The 27,133-nt window shown below is 47.3% G+C and overlaps 1 protein-coding gene and 1 non-coding gene across 2 annotated transcripts in view; both read left to right on the top strand.

Moving 5' to 3' along the window:
• B4GALNT2 (beta-1,4-N-acetyl-galactosaminyltransferase 2) overlaps positions 1-15,764 on the top strand; it is a 36,630-nt gene extending 20,866 nt beyond the window's left edge. The window contains exons 4-11 of the mRNA XM_034640666.1: positions 2,022-2,128; positions 3,319-3,356; positions 4,882-5,062; positions 5,611-5,697; positions 9,534-9,721; positions 12,514-12,733; positions 13,302-13,546; positions 15,594-15,764. Of these exons, the coding sequence (XP_034496557.1) occupies positions 2,022-2,128; positions 3,319-3,356; positions 4,882-5,062; positions 5,611-5,697; positions 9,534-9,721; positions 12,514-12,733; positions 13,302-13,507 (1,027 nt within the window). The 3' untranslated portion in view covers positions 13,508-13,546; positions 15,594-15,764. The remainder of the gene's footprint in view (positions 1-2,021; positions 2,129-3,318; positions 3,357-4,881; positions 5,063-5,610; positions 5,698-9,533; positions 9,722-12,513; positions 12,734-13,301; positions 13,547-15,593) is intronic.
• Positions 15,765-24,946: 9,182 nt separating this feature from the next.
• TRNAQ-UUG lies at positions 24,947-25,018 on the top strand. Its single transcript has one exon. It is a non-coding gene; the product is annotated as a tRNA-Gln (tRNA).
• Positions 25,019-27,133: the final 2,115 nt, after the last annotated feature.

Raw genomic sequence — 27,133 nt, 5'->3', positions numbered from 1 at the left:
TTAAAAAAAAAAAAACAGCTATCTATAGGTCTGGTTCTTTCCTTTTAATTGCTATACAGCTATGAATATGAATACACTGAATTTTATTAAGTTATTCTCCTATTGAATGATATTCAGATTTGGGGGAAATTTTCATGATTACATTTACAGAATTTATAATAATCATCTTACATTATATTTACGTTCTTTCCTTATTTCTTTTAGATGCGTATAGGAGGCTCACTTCAAACTGCTGAAACGAACCCCCTTATGTATGGTGGTGTTTACACAGGCAGGAGTCTCTCCCCTTAACTAGCCTCTGAATCGCTCACTCATGAGGGGCTTATTTCTACTTTTATTTTATTTTTTTTAAAGATTTATTTATTTACTTATTTGACAGAGATAGAGACAGCCAGCGAGAGAGGGAACACAAGCAGCGGGAGTGGGAGAGGAAGAAGCAGGCTCATAGCAGAGGAGCCTGATGTGGGGCTCGATCCCAGAACGCCGGGATCACGCCCTGAGCCGAAGGCAGACGCTTAACCGCTCTGCCACCCAGGCGCCCCGCTTATTTCTACTTTTAATAAATACTGGCAAATTGCGTTCAAGAGCACCTGTATTAACTTACACTTTCATGACAAGTGGGTAAGGGTAGTACCTTAGATTCCTCCTACCTAAACAACACTCCCTCTCATTACATTTTAAAACATTAATGGAAAAGATATTTCATTGTTTTTGTTTTTGAAGATTTGATTTGATTTTAAGCACTCTCTACACCCAACATGGGGCTTGAACTTACAACCATGAGATCAAGAGTTGCAGGCTCTAGCAACGGAGCCAGCCCGGAGCCCCTGGTTCATTGTTTTTAAAAGTTGCCTCTCCCTGGTTAATTTTGAAGCTGAGCACGTTTCATTTATGCATCAGCCATTTGTACTTCCTCTTCTGTTAATTACCTCTTTACATCATTTCCCATTTTTAAATTTCGTCTCTTTCGTATTCTCATGAATACTCGCTATAGTAGTCTAATCTTTCTTCCAGGTGAGATTTGATTTGATTTTAAGCACTCTCTACACCCAACATGGGGCTTGAACTTACAACCATGAGATCAAGAGTTGCAGGCTCTAGCAACGGAGCCAGCCCGGAGCCCCTGGTTCATTGTTTTTAAAAGTTGCCTCTCCCTGGTTAATTTTGAAGCTGAGCACGTTTCATTTATGCATCAGCCATTTGTACTTCCTCTTCTGTTAATTACCTCTTTACATCATTTCCCATTTTTAAATTTCGTCTCTTTCGTATTCTCATGAATACTCGCTATAGTAGTCTAATCTTTCTAAATGATACCCTTGGCTACCCTGGATGCCCGAAGGCTGCATTTCAACCGTATTACCTTAGTCCCCCAAAGAATCAATCTCGCTGTTTTCTATCTCTTGCCCTTGACTGAGGTTATTATAACAACAAAACCATACGAAAGTCGTCACCGTGTTTGCTCTGAAAATACAGAGGCAACAAATCACATTTCTTGCGATGTATTTTCTTTTTGCGTTCCGAGCCAACCAAAGGTTTATTTGCCTCAGAAGTCGTTTGTTTTGTCCTGTTGATAATAAGACCCTCTAGAGTACCGACTGTCTACCGCGTTACACCCCGACTAGTTCACGTTGTCCTGTTGATAATAAGACCCTCTAGAGTACCGACTGTCTACCGCGTTACACCCCGACTAGTTCACGTGCGACCGTGGCATCCCGCTGCTGCAGCGGGGTTGGCCCAGATGGTCTTGTTATTTTGTTTCTTCTTTCTCTCTGGTGTGTTTTTAATTTTCTTGTATGTGCTTTGTTGTAAACTGCCTCAATTCCTTTGTGGAATTCAAGGCTGGAGGGAGGGGAATGGAGGGGTGAATAAAGGAGGGAGGAAACGGAGGGGTGAACGGGACGATCTGCTTTCGATTTCTTCCCATTGGCAAGCACAGAGCTCCGGACACAGGTACCCCTTCCAGAACGAAGCAGAGAGGCACGTGAGAGCACCTGCTAACGGTCTGGTTCTGTTTCCTGCAGAGAAGGGTTGCCCCGTCCACCGCCGCTGCTGGCTCAGCCCAACCTCCCCTTTGGGTACCCGGTCCATGGGGTGGAGGTGATGCCTCTGCACACAGTTCCCATCCCGGGTAGGTACATCTCCAGCTGGAGAGGAGCCAGGCAACTTTCTTAACTCTTAAGCAAAACGCGGGAGTGGAAGCAATCATTCACTGAGTACCTGCTGTGGACTCAGCACAATACGGGAAGCTCGACGTGATTTTGCTTAAGGGTTAGTCGCAATGTTTCCACCGTGGGGAATCAGTCGCGCTTGGCCGCTGTGACCTCCCTGGGGATCCGAGATAACACAGAAGAGGACAACTCTGTGTGCCTCAAGGAATCTCAGGACACAATTAGTTGTTCGGTGTCCTCTGGCATCACGAGAGCAGGCAAAGATGAGCCCACCTCCTGGGAGAGCATATTGAAAAGAATATTTAGGTTGGTTGAAACTCCCCTCCACAAGGGATTTCTACGCACTTCTGTAGTACAGCACCACATCCCTGTGAGGTGAATGTTCTTTTGCCAATTTCACAGATGATGTAAGCTATCTAAGGCCCCATAGGGAGGCTATATTTGAATTAGAACTTGAATTAGTCATATTACGAGAACAGAGATTCGAAAGTAAATACATTTGGATGAATTGCTAGTATTTTTGAATAGTCATATAAAAAGTGATTTGTCATTTTGGATGATTCCTTTTTTTATTATAAAATATGCATAACATAAAATTTACTATGTTAGTCGTTTTTAAGCCCACAGTTTTGTGGCATTAAGTATATTCTCATTGTTCTGCAACTGTGACCAACATCCATTTCCAGAACTTTTTTATCTTCCCCAATTGAAACGCTGTACCCATTTAACATTGACTCCCTTCCCCTCTCCTGCCTGTGGAAACCACCATTCAGTAGAATGTCTTGTCTCATCTCTGCGAATTTGACTATTCTAGGTCCCTCATATAAAGATGATTCATTACTTAGCCATTGCGGCTTTCCCTTTCGTAACAGAGATATCTGGAAGGGGCTGGATTAATTCACAGAACCCATCCAGTGTTGAGGGTAGGCATCAGAGGCTTTAGATCCCCTGGAATTTGAGAAGGACCATGGGACACCACCTCACAGGACCCCAGGGAGAGGGGAATAGTCGGCAAACACCCCGGATAGGAGATGACCCTGGAAGGGATTCTGGAAGGACGTGTAGGAGTCATCAGGAAGGTAGGAAGCATCAGGGAGCCCTTGGCATCCTCTCAAATGGTGTTTTTTATCCTGTTTCCTGTGTCCTCCAGGTCTCCAGTTTGAAGGACCCGAGGCCCCCATCTATGAGGCAAGTCCCCTTCCCAGCCCCTTTTTTCATTTGGCATCACTTCCCACCGCCGCATCCCTGATGGTGGCTGGTCTCGGATTTTGACCGAGTGTTCATCCAGATTGAATATCCGACATGAGTCCAAGGTGGGGAGAGGGAGTAGATGCCTCCAGAAGGCATGATTTTTCCAGCCATGCCAGTGGCTGGAGTTCCCAGGAGGACTTCCAAAGACCTGGGCCAGGGCAGATGCTGCTGCTTTCGCTGTGAGAGGAAGCTGTCGCCCCAGCCCTGGCTCGAGGGCCTGTTGCCTCCGTCGGGGTTAGCGTGCCAGCCAGCAAGACCAGTGCTCTGTGCCCTGCCTTTCGTTCCCCGCTTCATGGAGCTCCAAATCCAGCTCTGGTGCACATAGCTGATGGGTGGGATACAAACCGCATCCAGAACCCTAATCTAGAAAGGAGTCTGGGAAATGTAGTTTTCGCTTTCCCACTCTGCACGCCAGGGGATGGAGTGGGTGATGAGTGAGCAAATCTGCAAAACGACGCTACCCTCCGATGGCCTTCTCCGCCCTCCCCCACTCCCAGCAAAACACCCCTCCCCAACCTCTGCCACTTCGGCTCAGGGCGTGATCCTGGAGTTATGGGATCGAGCCCCACATCAGGCTCCTCTGCTATGAGCCTGCTTCTTCCTCTCCCACTCCCCCTGCTTGTGTTCCCTCTCTCGCTGGCTGTCTCTATCTCTGTCGAATAAATAAATAAAATCTTTAAAAAAAAAAATACCAGGCTGCCCAGAGGACGAGAAGGCAGGAAAGCAGAGTCGCTTTAGGGAGTAGCCGTGGGATGGAGAGAAGGGGGCGGGTTCTAGCTACATGTTGGAGGTAGACCCAATGGGACTCACTCCGAACAGGAATGACCTCCCTTAGGGACTTCAACAGTTGGCTGAATGAAGGTGCCATTCAGGAGGCAGGGAGAACCAGGGAGAGAGTGGCAAACAGGTTTATAGAGAAAAATCAGTAGGTCAGTTGTGAGGATTTCAGTTGCCTGTGGGACGTCCTCGCAGAGCAATCTGCCAGGCAGTTGGGTCTCAGGAAGACGGGAGCGGGAGATGGACACTGCTAATCCTTTAGCATATGAATGGTATTCAAAGCCGCCTCCTTTAGTGAGAAGGTGTTGAATAGGAAGAGAAAAGAGCACAGAACCAACCCAGAAAAAAGTCCCCTGGGGGGTCGGACAGAGGAGGAGGAGAGGGAGGAGGCAGTCGTCAATCAAAAGGAGCCGCCAGCGGGAGTAGGAAGACATCTAGAAGCACGGGATCCTGTAAGCCAAGGAAGAAGACAGCAATGGCCCTTGAACACTCCGGTCCCCAAGACTTGATTCGACTTCACTGGGGATAGAGCCGCAACCCGCTGCAGAGCCAGACCCTAGGTGCCAGGGGCGGGGCGGGGTGGGGGGGAGGCCTCCTCGCAGCCTCTCGCGCTCTGCCCCCTGCTGGCCATCCTGGGCTCGTGCTTTCCCTTGCGTTTAGCATCTTTCTACCTCACCCCCCTTAGGTCACCCTGACAGCTTCTCTGGGGACACTGAATACCCTCGCTGACATCCCAGACAGTGTGGTGCAGGGCAGAGGCCAGAAGCAGCTGACCATTTCGACCAGTAACCGGAAGCTTTTGAATTTCATCCTCCAGCACGTGACGTACACCAGCGCGGTGTACCAGCACCACAGGGTGGATGTGGGTGAGAACCTGTCCTTGCGTGGCAAAATGCTTATTAGGGAGTGGGAAAACACCACCGGGCCCTCCCAAAGTCTTCCTCCTCCAGGAAGCCTGCCAGCATTTAGGATTCTTCCCTTGCTCTTGTTTCTAACTCTAGACATCTAACTTCTCAATTACGGTCCCCGACATTACCCCCATGTTGCCATGGGCCCCATAGCATGACTTGAAGGAAAGAAGATATACATCTCTCTGTGAGGGCAGATCAGGTGTGCTATGCGGTACAAACCATTATTGATCTGTTCCCCATTATTGATCTCAGGGTCGCGAGTTCAAGCCCTGGGTTGGGCATGGAGATTACATAAAAAAAAAAAAAAAGAGGCGTTCAGCCAGTTACCCCAGGGACATACAGCAAGTCAGTAGTCAGAATGCTGTCCACTCTGTGGGGTCTCCTCCCAGGCAGGACAATCTCTACCGAACCTTCACCCCTGCTGCAAATCGGCTTCCTTGGGGGCAGTGTGGAGAATGACCTAGACTCCGTGCTGCCCTCCTTGACCTTATTTCTCCCTCCAGTGAGTCTGGAGTCCAAGTCTTCTGTGGCCAAGTTTCCAGTGACCATCCGCTACCCTGTCATCCCTAAGTTATATGACCCTGGACCAGGTAAGACCCTTGCTCCTGGGGCTTCAGGGTGGGACCTACAAGATGAAACTCGGTGAAACTCGGAAGGGATCGGCTCTGAGGTGCAGGAAGAGAATTGATGAAAATAACCGCTCTGATAGGGTTCCTGACAAAGGAGAAAGAAATTCGAATATTCTATTATTTCTTCATTATATTTAACTTATTATGTGGTTGTGCTTATTTTGGCAAAAAAACCCCACAGTTAATCATAACATCTTAATGAGTAATAGTAATAAAAACAGAGGGTATGGGACCATGGCTAGATCTGTCACTGGAGTTGAACGGGAAGTCCAGAGACAGATATGTCGGAGGTTTACCATGTGATAAAGGTAGCTTTCCAGATTAACGGTGAAGAGAAGGATGATCCAAGAAATCACATGGGACAACTGGGTAAATAAAGGAAGGCAAAAAGTTGGCTCTAGGGATTCCTGGGTGGCTCAGTCTGTTGGGTGTCTGTCTTCGGCTCAGGTCATGATCCCAGTGTCCCTGGATCCAGTCCCACATCGGGCTCCTTGCTCAGCAGGGAGCCTGCTTCTCCCTCTGCCTGCCGCTCCCCCTGCTTGTGCTCTCTCTCTCTCTGACAAATAAATAAATAAAATATTTTTTTTAAAAGTTGGCTCTATCTTACAGCTCATATCAAGATAAATTCCGAATTGATCAAATATCTCATATTTTTAGGCACTCGGAAAAAAACCCGTGGAGTTTAAAAAATAGTCTTAGAATGTAAGACCTTTCTAAATATGACACAAAACACAAAGACCAGAGAGAAAAGACGACACACATAAAATGCATAAAATTTTTAAATGTTTTTATGGCGGAAACCCACCAAAAGCAAAACCAAACGACAAAGAACAAACTGGGGAAAAAATATCTTCAACATACATGAAAGTCAAAGGTGTACTTTTACTTGAAAGCGCCTATAAATCCGTAAGAACCCCCAATAGGCCTGCGCGCCCGGCTGGCTCTGTCAGTGGGGCTTGTACCCTGTGGTCTGGGGGTCTCGAGTTCAAGCCCCACCTTGGGTGTAGAGATTACTTAATAAGTACTTAATTAGTAAGTAAGTAATTACTTAATTAGTAAGTAGGTAATTACTTACTAAGTAATTACTAATAAGTAATTAAGTAATTACTTTTTAAGTAATCACTTAATAAGTAATTACTAATAAGTAATTAAGTAATTACTTAATAATTACTTAAATAAGTAAATGTTTTTAAAGATTTTATTTATTTGTGAGAGAGAGAGCCCAAGCAAGGGGAGCAGCAGAGGCAGAGGGAGAAGCAGGCTCCCCACTGAGCAGGGAGCCCGACGTGGGGCTCGATCCCAGGACCCTGGGATCATGACCTCAGCCGAAGGCAGACACTTAACCGATTGAGCCACCCAGGCGTCCCAAATAAGTAAATGTTTTTGTTTTTTTTAAACCACCTAGACAAAACAAAACAAAAAACCAAACACCTAATAAGCCAATGGAAAAATGCACAGCTGGCAACAGATTAAATTCAACAATACTTTAAGCTATTAGAATATACTCTCCGTCACATACTAAAAAAAAGTGCAAATGAAAAATACATTCATATCAGAAAGTATTGGACAAGAAGCAGGGAGCAAGCATTCTTATAAACTCCTGGTGGGAAATGTAAATAACCACAGCCTTTCTGGGGGCAATTTGGCAATACCTATCAACATTTGGGTTGTGCATTCCCTTCGGCCCAGCAGTTGCAGTTCTAGAAATGATCATGCAGATACTTATATCTGCATGAAATGATGTTTGTTTGAGGTGTTTTATTACAGCATTGTTTGCGAAGACAAAAACCTTAGAAGTGGGATGCATCGATTAGATCAAGTGCATTCCATCCATATAATGAAATTCCGTGCAGTGGCATTCAGAAGAAGGGAGGGGGAGACACAGGAGGGTTTTTTTTTTTTTAATATACTGCCACAAAATGCTTTCCAAGTTATAAGCAAATACAGAAGAGAGGGAAGAATAAGCTATTCTTTCTGTAAAAAGAAAGAGGGAAAAAAATGTATGTATGCAATTGCTTGAACATTCTCATTTTACATCATTTTCGGATTTCTCTGTTACTTTTAGTCTATCTGGAATGGGTCCCTCTGTATACGGTAGATTCGTTGGCTGTCGTTCATACTGATGTTCTTTAAGTGTTCTGTGATTTTTGTGGGTGAGCTCATCTTGAGTAGAAGGTTTCGTGGCTTGTTTGTTTTCTGCTTTCTCCCTTCTCTCCTGACTCCCTCGCATCCCACAGCTTTATAGTCAGATCTACTCCCTGTCTCCCCAGCTTTCTGATCTACCTTTTTATACTGGAGTCTTGGGGCTCCTGTCTCATGGTGATATCGCAGCTATTAAAGAGCCAGTTGCTGGGCCTGAGGGTGGCTTGGCAAGGGTCGTGGCTGTGAGGTGGTGTCATTTCTGTTTGCACCCAGAGGGGTGTGCAGGGGGGATAGCTTTTCTGGGGTTCCTTGCCTGGCAGGTAGTATGTGGTGAGGGATGGAGGGTGTGCCGCCTAGCTCTCGACGGTGGCTTCTAGCAAAAAGCCTGGCTCTGGAACCACACATCCCATGAGAGACCTTAATTCTGTTACCCCTCAGAATCAGCCTTCTCTGCTACTTCTGATCCGAGAACGCAGCCGGTCCCAGCCCTAGCTCTGCTCACTGCGTTTGATTTCTGTTCCTTGGAAGTAATGTGTATTTTGGAGCATAGTTATATCTTTGTATTGTCTTTATCACTGCTATAGATTTGGAAAAAATAAGGACTCTCAAACAGAAAGCTACAGCACCCACTTAGCCAGGAGCCCCCTATCTTGACCACGTCGTCTAGTAATTCATGCCCCTGGTTCTCTTTACTATAACATGGCATGTGGCCCAAGAAAAAGGAGGACAGGATTCATCTGGCATGCCCTTGAGCACAATTCACTTGACTCTTCCCACTGATCGCTTTTCCCTCATGCCCTCACATCCAGGGGGAGCCGGTGTAATGGTGCACCAGGTATTAAAAAAAGGATTCTGGAATGACTTCTGACTTCTGTCACCCTGAAAAGGAGCTCCGCAGTGGGGTTCTGGAGCCAGGTGTAGGCTTGCGGCTTTCAGCATGCATTAACTCCAGCAGAGCCCACCCCACCCCACCCAGCATCCCACGGGCTCAGTCAGCTGGCGTGGCTCCGCGTTGGTGACTCAATCCCAGAAACACATCACCGCTCCAGCGGATTCATCATGAGGCCTTTTACACGGAAAAGCTGTTCCTTTTACAAGTTACTGTGTGTATCACATGCCTTAAGCTGGACGATCTGGTCCCGACCTTGCACTCTCCAAGCAGACCTACTTCCTCTCCAGTCTTCTGAGGAGAGAGACCAAGTGTGTTTCTCTCTAGGAGTGCCGCTGATGACGGGGGCAGGTCTCAAGCCCTTCAGATCTTTCCTCCCCTCAGCGAGCCCCATGTCCCTCCATCTTGCACCCCTAGATAGGCAGAGCTCTGGGCATCTCAATTCCTAGTATTAACGTGACAGCAGGAGGCAAACAAAGTGTTGGTGAGACAAAGCATTCACACTAACAGTAGGAGGCGACATAGTCGAGCCAACAGAAGCAGGGAAAGAAATTCTAGAAGACAGATAAACTCTCGACAAGCTGGCTATGTTTTAAATATATTTATTTTCTATTCCAACTAACAAACTCTTACTAAGCGCTGTGTACGAGAGGCATGAGGCCCACGCCGAGAGGTTGTGGCTCAAAGAAAGCACGAGAACAGTGCAAGTCAAGTCTGTGAGGTTTCCCAAAACACAGCGCTCTGACATCCACCCTTTCTTGCCCAGAGAGGAAGCTCAGAGACCTGGTGACCATTGCCACCAAAACTTTCCTCCGTCCCCACAAGCTCATGGCCATGCTCCGGAGCATCCGGGAGTATTACCCAGACTTGACGGTGGTCGTGGCCGATGACAGCAAGGAGCCCCTGAAGATTAATGACAACCACGTGGAGTATTACACCATGCCCTTCGGGAAGGTACGTCCCTCCCGGATGGGGAGACATCCGGGGCCTGGGAAAGAGGGCCCCAGAGTCAGGGTCCACCCCGGATGGGGGTGCTTGAGCGGCTTTCCCAGGGAGACTCGATCCTGGAGCAGAGGGGTGGGACTGTCCTCTGAGTCCCTTTGCTGACTCCAAATTCACAGAGACATTGGATGACTCTCACGTTTCTGGATTAATGAAGCTCTTGGTGTGGACATTAATTGAGGTCCTTCTAAGTGACTCGAGGTGACTGACGTTCTAGGGATTCCCAACATGCAGAGAAACTTGTGATCCCTATGATTCTACCCAAGTTGGAGGCTCGCTCTCTCTCCCACACACACCTTCCTTCCTACAAGGACACACAGAAGGAAATGGATGGTATCCGTACCATAGCGCCCACCCTCCAGCACCTTCCAGGCACCATAAGGCGAAATGGAAGACTCAGTTGAAAAAGGACTTCAATCCATCCACATTGGCCCTAGGACCAAGGAAGGACTTCCTAGCCTTTCTTCGCCTCAGCCTTTGATTCAGGGAGTCACTGTCCTTTCTCCAATGTCTCTGAGACACGGACTCCCTTTAACCCAGTGGTTCTCGACCACTGTTTGGGGGGGGGGGCGCAGCCTGGCCGTTGGGAATTTAGAAAGCTCCCAGGTGATTCTAAAATGTGGCCGGGGGGGGGNAGAAGGAAATGGATGGTATCCGTACCATAGCGCCCACCCTCCAACACCTTCCAGGCACCCTAAGGCGAAATGGAAGACTCAGTTGAAAAAGGACTTCAATCCATCCACATTGGCCCTAGGACCAAGGAAGGACTTCCTAGCCTTTCTTCGCCTCAGCCTTTGATTCAGGGAGTCACTGTCCTTTCTCCAATGTCTCTGAGACACGGACTCCCTTTAACCCAGTGGTTCCCAACCACTGTTTGGGGGGTGGGGGGTGCAGCCTGGCCGTTGGGAATTTAGAAAGCTCCCAGGTGATTCTAAAATGTGGCCGGGGGGGGGNTCACTTCTAACTCCCCCCACCGGACTGGCGTGAGGAGAAGCAGCGATGCTGTCTGGTTCTGTCTCACCCCATGTTTAAAAAATGCAAATGGTACAGAGTTTTAAAAGCACACATAGCCCTAATGGCATTTAAAAAAGAAGAAGGGGCGCCTGGGTGGCACAGCGGTTAAGCGTCTGCCTTCGGCTCAGGGAGTGATCCCGGCGTTATGGGATCGAGCCCCACATCAGGCTCTTCTGCTAGGAGCCTGCGTCTTCCTCTCCCACTCCCCCTGCTTGTGTTCCCTCTCTCGCTGGCTGTCTCTATCTCTGTCAAGTAAATAAATAAAATCTTTTAAAAAAAATAAAATAAAAATAAAAAAATAAAAAAGAAGAAGAAAGAAAAGAATGAGAACATCAAAAGTCATTTCACATATAGAAAAGCAAAAGGTCGCTACAGTTAATGAGAGTGGATTGTAGTCTTGACATTTGTGAAGAGAGTAGATCGTCACTCCGGCCACACGCACGGTAACTAGGCGGGTGATGGATACGTGAATTAGCTTGATTGTGTGATCTCTTCACAATGTATCCACATATCAAAACCTCAAGCCGTATGCCTTAAATGTATAGAATTTAAAAATATATGTACGATTTTAATGTATCAAAGATAGCCCAATAAAAGCTGGCTTTTTTTTTTTAAAGAAAAGAAAAACAGGAAATGGATAAGAAAATCAGTGGCATTGTGATCACAGTTATTTATTCCAGGAGGACAGTCCCCAAGGCATCTGTATGACTGCGGTATCTCCTGGCTGCTCTTCCAGAAAGCAAATCACAGTAGCCCCAGCGAGGTGGAAAGCACAGCTCCTGTTGAATAAAAATCCAAGCTGGCCCTTGACTTTGCTTCCAGCATCAGTCTGGACCAGCCTCCTTCCTTCCCTTGATGCTGCGCCGTCCTCATGGTCCTCGGCTGCGTGGCTGGAAGAAAGGGGGAGAGAACATGGAGGACAAGCATTTGCTTTTGCAGAATGTGCTGGAAGTTGCAGACGTCCCTTCTAACTCACATCCCTTCAGCCAGGACTTAGACACATGGTCAGACCTCACAAGGGAAGTGGGGAGAGCCCGTCTTCAGTGGCGTAGCTGGCTGTTTCTTAATTTAGTCCACTTACAGCCCAGAGGGTCAGTTTGCTAAAGGAAGAAGGAAAGAACGAGTGATGGGGGACAAGGAGCCCCCCTGGATGTTTATGATGGTTCAGGACTCATGCTGTTTTGCTGGGGAGCTCACACCTAGAAATGCACATATCTTCCCCTAGTGTGTGGACAGGCAGCCCAGGGAGGAGAGCCGGGAGCAGAGGAGTGGAAGGAAGGCACCTTGAGACACACAGCACCCGGCACCTGGCTCGTTGCAAGAAGCCTGGCAGTGGGGACTCCACAAAGGGACCCGTGTGCACGCAGGCTGCTGCCTGCCTGCACCTGAACACGGTTCCTCCTTGTGAAAGGGAGTGACTTGCCTTCTGGAAAGAGTGAACTTGCTGTCGGATGAGTTGTGTGCCCTTTGGACTTGGTGCTTTCTGCTTCCGCCAAGGAGATTTCCTGGGGTGAACAGGATGAAAAGACCAAGAGACCTAGCCGTGGTGTGTGGAAGGCTGTAGCTGTAACAGCAACAAGAGAGTATCCAAGGAAGGATATGAAGGGTAGATACAGAACAGGTGTGATTCTTGTTGTAACTGAGGTTCAGTCCAGGAAGGCTTCCTGGCAGAGGCAACATGGCTATCAAGTCTGTGTTCTCTAACGTGCGTTTCTCTGCCCAACGATTAGGTAGGTGGCAGTGTACTTGGGAATGTGTTCCAGTTTAAGCTGTTGCTGGAGAAGAGTCAGAATGGGGACTGTCTTCACCTGAGGCCAGGCTCTTTCAGGCCCCTGGATGGCTTCCCCCGCTGCGTGGTGACCAGTGGCGTTGTCAACTTCTTCCTGGCCCACACCGAGCGACTCCAGAGGGTTGGCTTTGACCCCCGCCTGCAGCGAGTGGCTCACTCAGGTGGGGACAAGCTGGGTGAGGAAGGTGTTGGCCGTGGACTGACCTCAGGAGTTTGTCCTTTCCAAGGGCCACAAGCCACTGATCGTGGTCCTTGCCTGCAACAGTGGGCTTCTCTCCCTTCCCCCCCACGAGGGAGCTCAGGGTCTCTCTTGCCTCCCTCCTCCCTCTCACTGTGACTTCCTACCTCCCGTCTGCTGCTCCCATGTGAGACACCCTTCCCTGCAATTCTGTCCCCTCCCTTGTTCCCCACGGATTCCCTCAGTTCCGGAGTTCACAGTTCTGTCCAGCTGGAAAGCTCATCTGGGTCTGTCTGCAGACTCTCTGGCCACACCTCCAAGAAATGTGCTTCTGTATTAGTTTATCTACTTATTTATTTTATTTTTATTTATTTTTTTATTTTTTTATTTATTTTCTCTATTCCAACTTGCCAGCCTGGGCAGGGGGCTTTGCCTGGCGCTCAGCCTCCCCACGGGTACAAACTGTGCCCTTCCCCACCTGCCTCTCCCCCCAGACCTGGACCATGGTCCCGGGTCTTCGGCTGAAGCCCGTGTTCTCCCTCTCTTGGCAGAGTTCTTTATCGATGGGCTCGGGAGCTTGCTCGTGGGGTCATGTCCAGAAGTGGTGATAGGTCACCAGGCCCGTTCTCCCGTGGCCGACCCGGAGCTGGCCACCCTGGAGAAGACCTACAGCGCATTCCGGACCAACACCAAGGACCAGATCCAGTTCAAGCTGGCTCTCCACTACTTCAAGAACCATCTCCAGTGCTCCACGTGAAGGCTTCCGGGCATCAGAAACGCTCTAGACTTACAGGGGGTGGGTCTCTAAGACAGCGGATGCTGGTGGGGGGACTCCGGAGGAGAGGAGGGCTGTTATGGACAAGCCAGTGGGCGGGGCAGGTGGGTGGGGCTCAGTTACTAGAAATACCCATCAGAGGTGAAGGGTCATTAGAAATGGACCAATCCCTGAGAAGGGCGACAGAGGCCCATCGGTAACAATCGTTACTTGTTTCTGAGATGCGGTACCATTTTAGGGAGGATCCGCACACGCGGTATCTCGCGTCCTCTCATTAGATCTCGTGCGAAAGAGTGTAGTTTGGCTTGGTGTCCTTGGTCGAAAGAATGGCAGCAGGGTTTTTGAGGATTATTTGGTAGAAATTATATCGTAGTCAGAAGCACCTTCTCCAGCCTCCACAAATATTTATTTGTTGCTACGTTGGGAACTTAAATGATGTGAATGATGCAGGGTCCTGGTCCAGTTCAGTCCGCTAGCAGACTTGCACAGCCAGGATTGGGAGATCAGAGGAGGGAGGAGTGACCAAGGGCCGGGCAGCTGAGGGAGGCTCTGTGGGGAGATGGATGGGATTCAGGCAGCAGAGGGAGGGAGCGCTGTAGTCCCCTCTCTGCCGCAACAAAGGTTTCCCTGGCATCAGACTCACTACTGCAAGGACACATTCCAGAACGCCAGGGATTGAACTCCGACCCAGTGCTAAGGTGCCATGATAGACAGTGTCAGTGCAGTGGTGCAACTGTTGACCGCTCAAGACCCATGTCATCTGCAGAGATGAGCCATCTCGTGTTGTGGAGGAAGCCTCTCTCTGTTATGACAGGAGTGGGCAGCTTCCACTGCTACTGCACCAGCCCTGCCTTGACGGCTTCTTCTCTTTCCTGCTGAAGATGCTCCAGGGTTAGTTCAGGATCCCTGAAAATGTGGCTCAGAGATATGCATAAAACTCCATAAAAAAATGTTTTGGTGGTCCCATCATTTTGAAAAATACCGGAAGTTGTATCTCCCTCTTGGAAAGTCGCAATTCACATTCGCATATTAAAGGCTCTGAGAAGTCCTGCAGTAAAGAAATCAGGTTAATTTTGTTTAAGTCAGCATTTCCCAGCTATGGATATAGACTGACAATCATTTTTTTAATACTCCCAAACCCAGAATGGAATACATACCTCCTTCTATTGTGTGTGTGGTCACGATTCTATTGCAAAAGCTTGGGCAACTTTAACCCGGACAATCATTTGGTGCAATAGTACATACACTTTACCTGCAATAACAAAGCTATAGAGGAAGATGATGTTGGATTGTCCCATTCAGTCCTGCCTTGAGAAGCAGGCAGGAGAAGCCCCTTGCTGGATCCCGAGCGCTAGAGAGCACGGTAGATGACAGACACAAGGGCTTGCTCATGACCCCCTGGGCATCTCTGTCACTTGGGACCCAGTGCTCAGCATGAGCACAGCATAACCTGCTACCCTAGATATCCACTCTTGGGACCCAAAATGTTCAGGCCCCAGGGAAATGCTTCTCCACACCTTATGTCCTCGAAAGATGACTGCATCCAGATGCATTGAAAGTTTGGGGCAGCGCTTTGGGGTGCGGCTACGACATGATCTGCCACGTGCTTGGGTAAAAGAAGACAAGTGTTTCCTCTCAGATACCATAAATAGCACTAGAGTCTTGCCTACTACTTAGTGTCTGTTTTCTTGCCTTCTGTGCATGGTTGTAAAAGCACTAAAAAAATTAGTATCGTACTCACAGTAGCTGCACATCGTGGCTTCGGGGAGATTTGAAAATAGTAAACCATTTGTATGCATTAATTCTTATATATGCGGATCTAGACGTACCATGCTCGAAACGTGACACCAATTCTTTGCCCTGGCAAGTTGCCTGGTCATTTGAATGTTGATGGTGCAATCATTTTATTTTTTTTATAAAAATATTTAATGACTTAAATTTTCAAAAACTAATTGAAAATAGCTAAATAAATTTGATTTTTAAATGTGGTATTTGTCCAATATAATCTTGGTTTTCCTTTAATCTTTTAAAAAAATATTTACTTTATTTATTTATTTATTTATTTTAGAGAGAGAGTGCGTGAACGGGGGGAGGAGCAGAGGGAGACGGAGAAAGAGAATCTCAAGCAGACGCCACACGGAGCATGGAGCCCGACGTGGGGCTCCATCTCACAACTCTGACCTGATCAGGACCTGATCACGAGACCAAGAGACACTTAACCGACTGAGCTACCCAGTGACTTTGCTGAAACAAAAGCAAGAAAATTAAATTATATGGAATAAATATACGATAAATTATGAATTATATTCATCATCCTCCTATATATTTTTTTCCTATCCACATGTCACCAGTGCATCAACTCAACAGCGAGACATGCACAATGACTGTTAAATTCCATGGCTTTGGTATTTTGCCAACTTTTAGTCCTATGGAAACCACAACTTGACAATATTTTTGATTTTGCCATTATAAAGATATATTTGTCAAGGTAAGAGGATAGAGCACGTATTTTAACAGTTTGCTAGCTTTGGGTATTATAGCTTTGAAATATTGAAATATTTTTAAATAATTAAGATATAAGTAAAATATTTAAATATGTAGACAGATATTTGATTTGTCCCAGGCCTCGTTCCACAAAAATGTCTGCCTTCCTGATTCAATAGTGCGTTCGTGATCCAGGAGGATACAGTCGTGCACGTTCATGGCGATTAGAACATTCTCCAACGTCCCCCAGTGGGGACCATGTTGACATGCTTATCATCAGTATGTTCCAGACACATTTTCTTCCCTGTCCCAAGATTTGGAAACGTCTACTCCAGCAGGGAGTAGTTAAAATGGAGCTCTTATAAGGTGTTTGCCTAAACTGTGAGCCAATTCTCCAGGCTGGTCAACTACCCAGAGAGTGTGGGACCCTCCTCCCTGGCGAAAATGTACTGGACCAAGAGAGGCAGGCTCCTGAGGCAGCCACCAATCAGACTGTCTTAGAATTTGAATTGGAGGGCACCTGGGTGGCGCAGTCATTAAGCGTCTGCCTTTGGCTCAGGGCATGATCCCAGCGTCCTGGGATCGAGCCCCACATCGGGCTCCTCCACTGGGAGCCTGCTTCTTCCTCTCCCACTCCCCCTGCTTGTGTTCCCTCTCTCGTTGGCTGTCTCTCTCTGTCAAATAAATAAATAAAATCTAAAAAAAAAAAAAAAGAATTTGAATTGGGTCTGCAAAGCAAGGCTCTGTGGACAGCTGGACTTCAGACGTCACACTGCAGAGCTGCAGATGTGCCCCTTACAGCGTGCGGACTGAGGAGCCGAGAAGGCCAGTCTTTAGCCAGGAAAAAAAAAATGCAACATACACCGAAGAGGAGCCGAAACAAGAGCCTCCTGACAGCCTTCTGGTTCTTTCCTGAGGTCTGGCTACAGACGTGCCCTGGGATTTCGTGAAACACTATACCCTTATAATTCTTCCTTTTTGCTTAACCCTAATTTGAGTTGGCTCCTGTTACTTATAACCACAGTGCCCTGAATAATACAACATTCTGTGTGTCTGCCTGTTTTCAAAACAGAAAAGCGTTAACCAAAAAGTTTTCTCCTTGGGTGGTTGGGAAGCAAAAATCAGTTCACAGACAATCACAGCCGCACAGACCTCCCTCCAGCGTTGATTTTGAGACACAACCAAGCAGCCCAGACCAGACCGATGACGGAGGTTTCCTTCCAGGACACTGCAGGACAGCGAAGTATCCCTTACAGGAAAGTGACAGCGAAGGATAGTGAAGGCAGTGAAGTCATCCTTCCTGAGACTTGGGCTAAACCCCCAATTCCAGGACCAGTGGGTGCAAATAAATCATGTGGGCCTCCAGGGGGAGCTTGAGCCCTGCTCTCTCTGTCTCCCCTTTACCCGATCGTTCCGCACCCCCTGCTCAGGAAAGGAAAACTGCTACTATGACTTTCAGCAAAGAGGAATCTGTTGGCCACCAGGCATGTGTGGGTGTGTCCCTTTCATGTGGCCGAAGTGGAAATGGGACTGGGATCCGCTTTCTTCTGGATATTTTCTCCTCTGCCCAGGAAGAAGGTGACTCCCCAACCGTTTTTTTTGGGGGGGGGGATTTATTCGTTTATTTGAGAGAGACAGAGAATGGTAGAGAGGGGCAGAGGACGACGGAGAAAGCGGAGAAAGAAACTCAAGCAGACTCCTTGCTGAGCGCAGAGCCCGACGCAGGCCTCGATCTCACGACCCTGAGATCACGACCTGAACTGAAACCAAGAGTCGGAGGCTTAACCGACTGCACCACCCGGGTGCCCCTGTTTTTGATTTTTAATAGACCAAAAGTATACATAAGCCATTATGAAAATGTGATCTATTAGAATGCTTTTACTTACAAGTACCAGAAACTTGACCCAAGTTGAAGCTTGTCGTAAACGGTCTCAGGTGGGGTAAGGGGGGGGGCAGACCACAGGTGTGCCATGATCAGGAGGAAGATTGGGGATTCCAAGCCTGGCAGTGGAGGGGGTGCCTTTCTCAGCCCACCCGGCAGTTCCAGGCTCTTCTCTCAAGGAGGGGTCCCCTTGTCCATTATCGTCCATAGCCCCACAGATGGGTCCTCGGGCAGGGTGAGTGATCCTTTCTGTGGGCTGTTCAAGCTTTAACTGCCCACTTCCGGTTAGTCCCATAGGAGGTAAAACTTTCCATAGGTTATCAGTGAGATTTTTAAGGAAATTGAATTGCTAATGAAATTTTATTAGTAATTCCTTAAAACTTAAGAGGTTTTCTGTCATTTCCAGTCAATTTCAGACAGCTTGTCTAGACACAGTCTTTGAGACTGGGAAACCCGGTCTGGTCACCTCGGGACTGTCCACCTCCTTTATCCTCTGGCACTCAGTTAAAGGGCTTCTGCCTTGAGGCTATTCAAAATCTTCCTCTGAGGGACAGAGAGACTAAAATCTGCTCTTTGCTCCTAGGTTTTTCCTCTTTGTGAGCAGAAAATGATGAAAATGCTGCACTGTAAACAGGCCGGTCTTTGCTTAACCTGGTCACCTGCTAAGTCTCCGTTGGTACTTTCTCTTGGGGTAGAGAATTCAGCTTTTCCCAACCTGCAAGACTCCAAATTATAGACCTTCCAGGAAACTTGGATTGCAAGCCACTCTTAAAGATACCATATTATACCTGCTTTAAAACAGGGGACCTTCAGCCTGAAACTTGTCTTCTTTATGGGACCGTCCTAAAGACTTCTGCATGAAATCACTAACACATGCCAACACGCTGATTTTCCCTACCAGTTCCCATTCTTGATATTCTAGAGTCTTGATAGGCACATTGTCTGTGTTCCAGATATCAGCAGGTTTCAGGATCACCAGTTTCCCAGCTGGTCACTGTCTCCACCCCATCTCTTAACACTCAACCTACATCGAATGACCTTCACAGAGAATTCATATCTGAATATTCAACACCTCCTCTTTTCCTTAACCTTTTGCATGGAAGCTCCAGCAGCCCTGGTGTCCTTTAGCCTTCCTGCTCTGGCTTCAAACAAGTCTCCCTTCTAAAAATCTATGTCTCTTATCCCACTTGAAATTTTACCAAGAGATTATAAAAGTTTTAATTATGGAACCGAATAATCTGTCCCTCTCCTATCCCAGGCGCTTGGCAAAGGATCCCAGCTCTCCTGCATGCAAGGACACAGAAGGCATGAATCATAAAAGGAAAAGAAAAGGATACATTTGATTTGATTGAAATTCAAGCCTTCTGCTAATCAAAGGACACTATTAAGAAAGTGAAAAAGAAAAGCCACAGACTGGAAAAAGCAGCTGTGTAATACAAATATTTGGCAAAAGATTCATTTCCCAGATATATAAAGAATTCCTATAAATCAATAAGATAAAGGCAATTGTTTTAAATGGGCAAAATACTTGAAGAAACCCTTAGAAAAGAAGATATCCAAATGGTCAGGGAGCATGAAAAAAGAAGTTCAACATCATTAGCTACCAGGGAAATGCATATTAAAACCACAAGTAGAGATCATTGCACACCCACCAGAGGGGCTAAATTTAAAAGACTAACGATACCACCTCTTAGCTAAGATGTGAAGCATCGGAAATGCTCTCACATGCTGCTTGTGGGAGGGGAAAAGCTTACAATCACCTTGCAAAGCTGTGTGACAGTTCCTGATAAATGTAAATGTCCGCTTACCTATGACCCAGCAATCCCACTCTTACCCGAACAGGTCTGCACGAGAATGGTCATGCCGGCTTTATGTATAGTAGCCCCAAACTGGAAACAACCCAAATGTCCATCAATTGGACCAACACAGTTGGTATTCCTACAACGGAATATTACTTGACAATAGAAAAAAACCGTACCGCTGGTAGATAAAGTAAGATGGATAAATCTTGAAAACACTCTGTCGAGCAAAAGATACCATTTAGTGATATATTCTTTATATATATGCTTAAAGAAGAGGCAACACCAATCTTTCAGTGATAGAAACCAAAGTAGTGATTTCAGGGGAGCAGGACAGGGAATGACAGGAAAAGATACCAGGGAACTTTCTGGGATGATGGAAATGCTGATATCTTGATCTAGCTGATAGTCACACAGGGGTATGCCTACATTTGTAAAAAAATAATAGTTGATTTCTTCAGTTAAAGGTTTGTGCATTTTACTTTATATAAATAATATCTCAATAAAATGCCATTTAATTAGATGTATGTACTATTATGGAACAATCCTCAAGATATGATGCTAAATGAGTAAAACAAAGTGCAGAACAGTGTTTCCACTTTTTTTTAATTTTAAATTTTATTTTTAAAGATTTTGTTTATTTATTTATTTATTTATTTATTTATTTATTTATTTATTTGACAGAGACAGGCAGCGAGAGAGGGAACACAAGCAGGGGGAGTGGGAGAGGAAGAAGCAGGCTCATAGCAGAGGAGCCTGATGTGGGGCTCGATCCCAGAACGCCGGGATCACGCCCTGAGCCGAAGGCAGACGCTTAATGACTGAACCACCCAGGCGCCCCTCCACTTTTTAAAAGAAAAGGAGTATGGGGCGCCTGGCTGGTTCAGTCAGTGAAGCATGAGACTCCGGATCTCAGGGTTGTGAGTTCAATCCCCATGTTGGACATAAAGCTTACTTTTTAAAAGAGGAAAAAAAAAAAGAGAGAAGGAGTATCCATATTCCTGTATATTTGTGTAGGAATAAAATATCTCTAGAAGGAGAGCATCAGAAATTGCCTCTGAGAGCAGAAAATTATAGTCAAGAGGTTTATTTGGCTGTGCGTTTCCTTTTATACGTTGTGAATTTTGTACTGTGCTCACATATTACCCATGTAATATTTTAAACTTTTTAAGGAGAGAAGAAACAAGATTTTTAAGTAACATGTCATTATTAGGGGGACCTGGGTGGCTCAGTCGTTAAGCGACTGCCTTCGGCTCAGGGCGCAATCCCAGGGTCCTGGGATCGAGCCCCGCATCAAGCCCCGCATCGAGCCCCGCATCGAGCCCCGCATCGAGCCCTGCACCGGGCTCCCTGCTCCACTGGGAGTCTGCTTCTTCCTCTCCCACTCCCCCTGCTTGTGTTCCCTCTCTCTCTGGCTCTCTGTCAAATAAATAAAATATTTAAAAAAAACCCATGTCATTATTGTGTTAAGCACAAAAGCAGAGCTTAAAATTATACAGTGAAGGCTACATAAAAATGCATTTTAAAACAGGAAGTGGAAAAAAATCAAGCGTCAAAGGTGCTTGTTGGGGAGTGCCTGGCTGGCTCAGCCAGAAGAGCGTGGGACTTTTGATGTCAGGGTCATGGGTTTGAGCCTCACGTTGGGTGGAGAGATTACTAAAGAAAATAAACTTTTTTTAAAAAGTGCTTGTTGGAATTGCAGTTATTTAAAAATCTTTCTACTTCACTGCATTTTCTACATTTTCCATAATACATGCTTCGCCTTTATAACCTGAAAAGATAAAATAATTATTTTAAAAGGAGAAAGTGAAAACCTTCAAAAAAGGGATAAAATGTGGATGCTGCTTTGTTCAAAGAAAGTAAGCAGCCAGATCTCCCCGGTCAGAGCCTCTGAATGCCAGGCCCAGAGCAGGGCGCGGGGCAGCAGGCTCAGAGACTCAGGGCCTCCCGTGTCACCTGGCACAAGGTGGCGCTTATGGCTTGTCTGGCACAGCTGGGGCTCCCAAGGCAAAGTAGTGGGTTTGTGGCACATGTCACCTGTCTTGGGTGGCAAGGACACGCAGCAAGGCTGATTCTATGGTAGCTAGCTGTGAGCAGTGTCAGCCTGGATAAAGGAAACAGACTTGGACTTGACAGTGAATATGAACTCTTTCCACTTCGCTGAAAACATTACTGTACTATTGTTCTACTCGCTCACAAGAAACGGGAGAATACCTTAAAAGTCCCTAATCCTGGACTTTAGCTGTCTTTTCTTTTCCTTTTTTTTTTTTTTAAAGATTTTTTATTTATTTACTTGACAGAGAGACAGCCAGCGAGAGAGGGAACACAGGCAGGGGAAGTAGGAGAGAAAGAAGCAGGCTCCCAGCCGAGGAGCCTGATGTGGGGCTCGATCCCAGAGCACCGGGATCACACCCTGAGCCGAAGGCAGATGCCTAACCACTGCGCTACCCAGGCACCCCTCTTTTCTTTTTTTTTTTTTTTAAGATTTTATTTATTTGACAGAGAGACATACAGTGAGAGAGGGAACACAAGCAGGGGCAGAGGGAGAGGGAGAAGCAGGGCTCCCACTGAGCAGGGAGCCCAATGTGGGGCTCGATCCCAGGACCCGGGGATCACGACCCGAGCCAAAAGCAGACGCTTAACGACTGAGCCATGCAGGTGCCCCTTACCTGTCTTTTCTTAACCTCTGACCTCATTAAACTTTCTGGGGTACCCTCTGCCTCAGTTCAGCCCTTAATCCCGGATGCCACCGTGCCACCGCTGAAGCCACGCTCACCCGCCTCCCCCAGAGCCCAGACCTGCCCACCCTCGAGGAGCCACCTGGTGGAAGCGGAGAGTCTGCGCTCAAAAGCTTCATGGGATGCCATCTCCAGGGTGTCGTGCATTACGCATTTATGTTAAAAGAAACTAGTGATGCGGGATGGGGGGATTACATATTGTCTCTGTTTTCTCTGTTGTCTCCAAAATAACCAATGTGATGTTAAAGAGAATGTTCTTTCTTCCTCCCGAGTTCTCTGGCGCCCTCTGAGGGGGTTCGATGAGGGTGCTTGTGACGGCACTAGCCACATTTAAAAATCAGCAAGTCCTGGGCCTTGTCCCCAGAAGAATTCACAGTCCAACCAAGGGGACATAGGGAGGGACGATGGGAGAGACTGAGCCACAGAACACAATGACCTATAATTCCAATAAGTAGTGACAACAGCTGTCAGGGAGATGATCCTTTTTATGTCACTGGAGGAATTCACGAGTGGGGATTTCAGTGAGGGTCTCATTTGGGCTGGGAAGATGTTTCAAGCTGAGAAGATGGAGGGAACTGGAAAGGAAGAACTAGGGAATGGGTGGAGGGAGAAGTTCTCCTATTGGACAGAAGGAACTATCTCCTGTATTTTTTCAAAGGGCATAATCACAACTCTTTAGAATTTCTGTGTAGCTCCTGAAAAATTAATTTCAATACACTTTCATGGGTACAGAGTGCTTGTAAGAAGGAAACAGATGGGAAACAAGAGAGACTAAAGCCATTTGATATTAAGTCAGCTCGATATTGTTAGTCCGGCCTAATAGACACCCTTATCTCACCATAGGAACTCAGTGGGAGTTTGGTTCACTCCTCAAAATGGAAAAACCATAATGTTTCTTCTGACAATATACAAGAATTAAAAAGGATTTTTTCAAGCAATACAGTAAATCATAAACTGTGAGAAAGAGACCTCATAAATGTATTCCCCAGGGATATCTGTCCACAGCAGACTCTTTTGGATTTGAGCTAAGCAGGTTCGTGACCAAAGGCAGGAGAAACAGATTCTGGGCAATTGAAACAGGAACAGTACTCCTTGGAAGAAAGTCAGATAGCTCATAGCATCAAAAGGAAAGCAATTCAAGAAAATGGACAAGAATGAGGGGGAACTACGCAACCAGGAACCCCGCCGAGGTCAGTATCCGGGGCAGTCTGGTTAGGACCCGACTTCTGCTGCCAGTGGACAGGGAATGGCTGTTGTCACTGTCCCTGAGACACTGGGTGTCCAAGCTACCACCAGCAGCAGATAAAGTTCTAGAACATTCCTGTTTCTGGTCATCATTCGCTTTGGATTCGAAGTCCAGCTGGCCAGGCTAAGGGACACGTAGGCACTCTGGAGAGTGAGTGTATCTGTCTTGGAGCACAGTCCTGCTGTCACCCAGACGCATACCATGTTGGATCCCTCAAGCAAGGCAGCCAGCAGATGTCACAGGGCAAATAAATGGCAAATGTCTATTACACACCTATACAGTTTTTGTGCCTGTAGATAAGTGGGATTTTATTATACATACTAACTGGTAGGTAGATTTTTGGTGTTGGTTTGATTTGGTGAGGCTTGTGGCTCTTTTCATGTCAACGCAATAAATCAATGTAATACTATAAATCAAAATAACGTCACTACAATAAAAAACCTATCTAAATTCCTGCACAGTATTCATTGTATAGATATTGTCAATATTTACTAAATCGATTTTCGTTTTTGTATTCTATTCTTTACCATTTTAAACATCGCAGCTGAGAACATCCTTGAACACTTGGTACTGGTCCTCGTAGTCCTTTGGGATAGAGTTACAAAAGTGAAACTGCTGAGTCAAATGTAATAAAAGGTTAAAGCTGACCTGGAAAAAACCCAGGTGGGAGTCCACTCTCTCACTGATCAAAGCTTACAGCTTGGAAGGAACCACGTACCACAGCAGTGCCACCTAGTAGCCCGTAAAGCGGGGAGCGGAAGCAGAATGTTGTGCGTGTCAGCAGAAAATCTAGTTGCAGGTCCAAGCCCTAATCTTTCGCGCTTGGGACGCCCGGGCTTTGAACCGCCGCCTCCCCACGTGCCGGTCCGCTTCTCTCCCCGCTTGGCCACAGGAGCCGGGAAGGGATTATTTGGAAATAAATAAATAAACAAGTCCGGAACCCAGGATGCGTGAGCCAAGCCTTCCGCCCCCGGCAGGGGCCGCCGCGGGCCATCTCCGCCCCGCCAGTCCGCCGGCCTCCCGGCTTCCCCGGGCGCAGGTCAGGACCCCGGGAGGAGAGCAGGAAGAGCGGCGACAGGAGATGACACCGCAGGACTGGCAACGTCGGGGCCGCGGAAGCCCTTGCTGCTCCGCTTCCGCCCGCCCTCCCGGCCTTGGGCCCTGAGCGCAGAGCCCCGGCGGGGAGAACCGGACCTCCACCGACGTTCTGGAAAGGCAGCTTCGCGCGCCATGTGGCTTGAGAAGCCTCCCGGCCGCCTTAAACAGCCAGCAGGTCCCATGGTGTAATGGTTAGCACTCTGGACTTTGAATCCAGCGATCCGAGTTCAAATCTCGGTGGGACCTCTCCAAATCTTTTGGTTCTACAATTCCTGTTTTGAGGACTGCTGGCGGCGGCGGCCGCTTGGGGCTGTGCCGTTACCCCCGTGACCTAGGGGATCGCGGTTTAGGGTCCCTCCCCCTCTCTGGTTTCAGGTCCAGCCTGGGAGTCGCAGTGCGCATGCGTGAGAGTCAGGGCGGAAAAGTTTTGGTGGAGGCCGCGAGTGACTTTACCTTGGAGGGGACGGTGAAGCGACCCCAGGGAGCCTGCCTCGGACCGCAGCCTTCCGGACTAGGAGACACCCCCCCAACCCCCGCTGTCGGGAATCCTTCTTCCTATTGGTTAATGTGCAGAGTACGATCAATTACTGCTTTATAAACGGATTGAAATGCTGGGCGGAGCCAAGGGGCGCGGGAAACAGTAACAGGCTGGGGAGAAGGGAGTGTTGTTTGGATCCAGTCCGCCTGTGCGTCGGTCAGATAGTGAAGTGGGTCTGATTGATTGTCCGGCACTCAGGCAGTAGGCAGTGAGGTTGTCCATGTCTGTTTTTCAGGCCGTGCCAGTCGGTCAGGGGGTCTCCGACCGCGGTTTCTCACCCTGTGGGTGGGGTGTTTTTTTCCCTTAGAGGGTAGGAATCTTTATGGGGTTCACTAACAGGGTTGAGCACGTCTGTTGGCGAATCTGTCCAGGACTGGTGTTTTGGGTGCTGGCCAGACGCGCGTGATTTGCAGGAAAGGGTGCGTCTCTGGGATAGAGGGGAAGAGGCGCGCCTGGAGTGTCGTCTTCTTTGAATTGTATCTGGGCTTTGAGAGCTGTCTGGCCCCCTGGGATGAGTGATGAGGGAGCCTATTGACGCATTTGTGATCTCCCTACAGGGTGATTGGCACCGTGGCTATACGTGCCCGCCCCCTGGGAGGATGCCATGGAAACAGGATCCTCGCTCTGCTTTCCCCTGAGCACCCCTCCTCCCCACCCCACCCACACACTGCATAAACGTTTGAATGGATTTGTGTGTGTGACCGAGCCCAGCCTCAAAAATACGTAGGGATGAGAGGTGGGAGGGCCTGCTCTACCAGACATTAAAGCTTATTATCAACTATGAACTATAGGAATTAAAATAGTGTGTTCCTGGTGCAAGAGAGACAAACATGCCAATGGAACATAACAGGGGGCCCAGATATAGCCCCACACATATCTGGACAAGTGATTCATGACAAAGGAGCACAACAGAGCAGGAGGGAAAAGAATCTGTTTTTCAATAAATTATTCTGGGAGAACTGGGTGTCCAAATGGAAAAATATGAAATCAGTTTCCTCCCAACTTACACTAAACACAGCAATACATTCCATGTGAATCACAGACCTTAACGGGAAAGGAAAAGCAATAAAGCTTTTGGAAGAGAACACAGGAGAGTATCTTCATGACCTCAGGGTAGGGAAAGTCCTCTTAAACAAGACACAAAAGAGTTCTGAAAGCTTAGTCTATGTCACCATATTAATATGCTACTCTGTGTTCTTCTTATCAAAAAACCCCAATAAGAAAGCCAAAAGGTAACCCTCAGAATAAGAAAAGATATTTGTAGGGGCGCCTGGGTGGCACAGCGGTTGGGCGTCTGCCTTCGGCTCAGGGCGTGATCCCGGCGTTATGGGATCGCCCCACATCAGGCTCCTCTGGTATGAGCCTGCTTCTTCCTCTCCCACTCCCCTTGCTTGTGTTCCCTCTCTCGCTGGCTGTCTCTATCTCTGTCGAATAAATAAATAAAATCTTTAAAAAAAAAAAAGATATTTGTAATGCATAACTGGCAAAGAAATTGTATCTAGATGAAAGAACTTGTAATAATCAGTAAGAATATAAAATTAAAATTTAAAAAATAAGTAAGAATAAAGACAACCTAATAGAAAGATAGCAAACTACTTGAACTGGCGCTGCACAAAAAAAGGAAATAAAAAATAACTGACAAAGGGGCACCTGGCTGGCTCCGTTGGGAGAGCACGCAACTCTTGACCTTGAGGTTGTGAATTCAAGCCCCACGTTGGGTGTTAGAAATTACTTTAGAAATCTGAAGGGGCACCCAGGTGGCTCAGTGGATTAAGGCTCAGACTCCTGGTTTATGCTCAGTTGGTGATCTCAGGGTTTTGAGA

The sequence above is a fragment of the Ailuropoda melanoleuca genome, chromosome 13 (genome assembly GCF_002007445.2).
Source record: "Ailuropoda melanoleuca isolate Jingjing chromosome 13, ASM200744v2, whole genome shotgun sequence".
NCBI classification, from domain to species: domain Eukaryota; kingdom Metazoa; phylum Chordata; class Mammalia; order Carnivora; family Ursidae; genus Ailuropoda; species Ailuropoda melanoleuca.
This window is presented reverse-complemented; position numbering and strand designations above follow the sequence as displayed.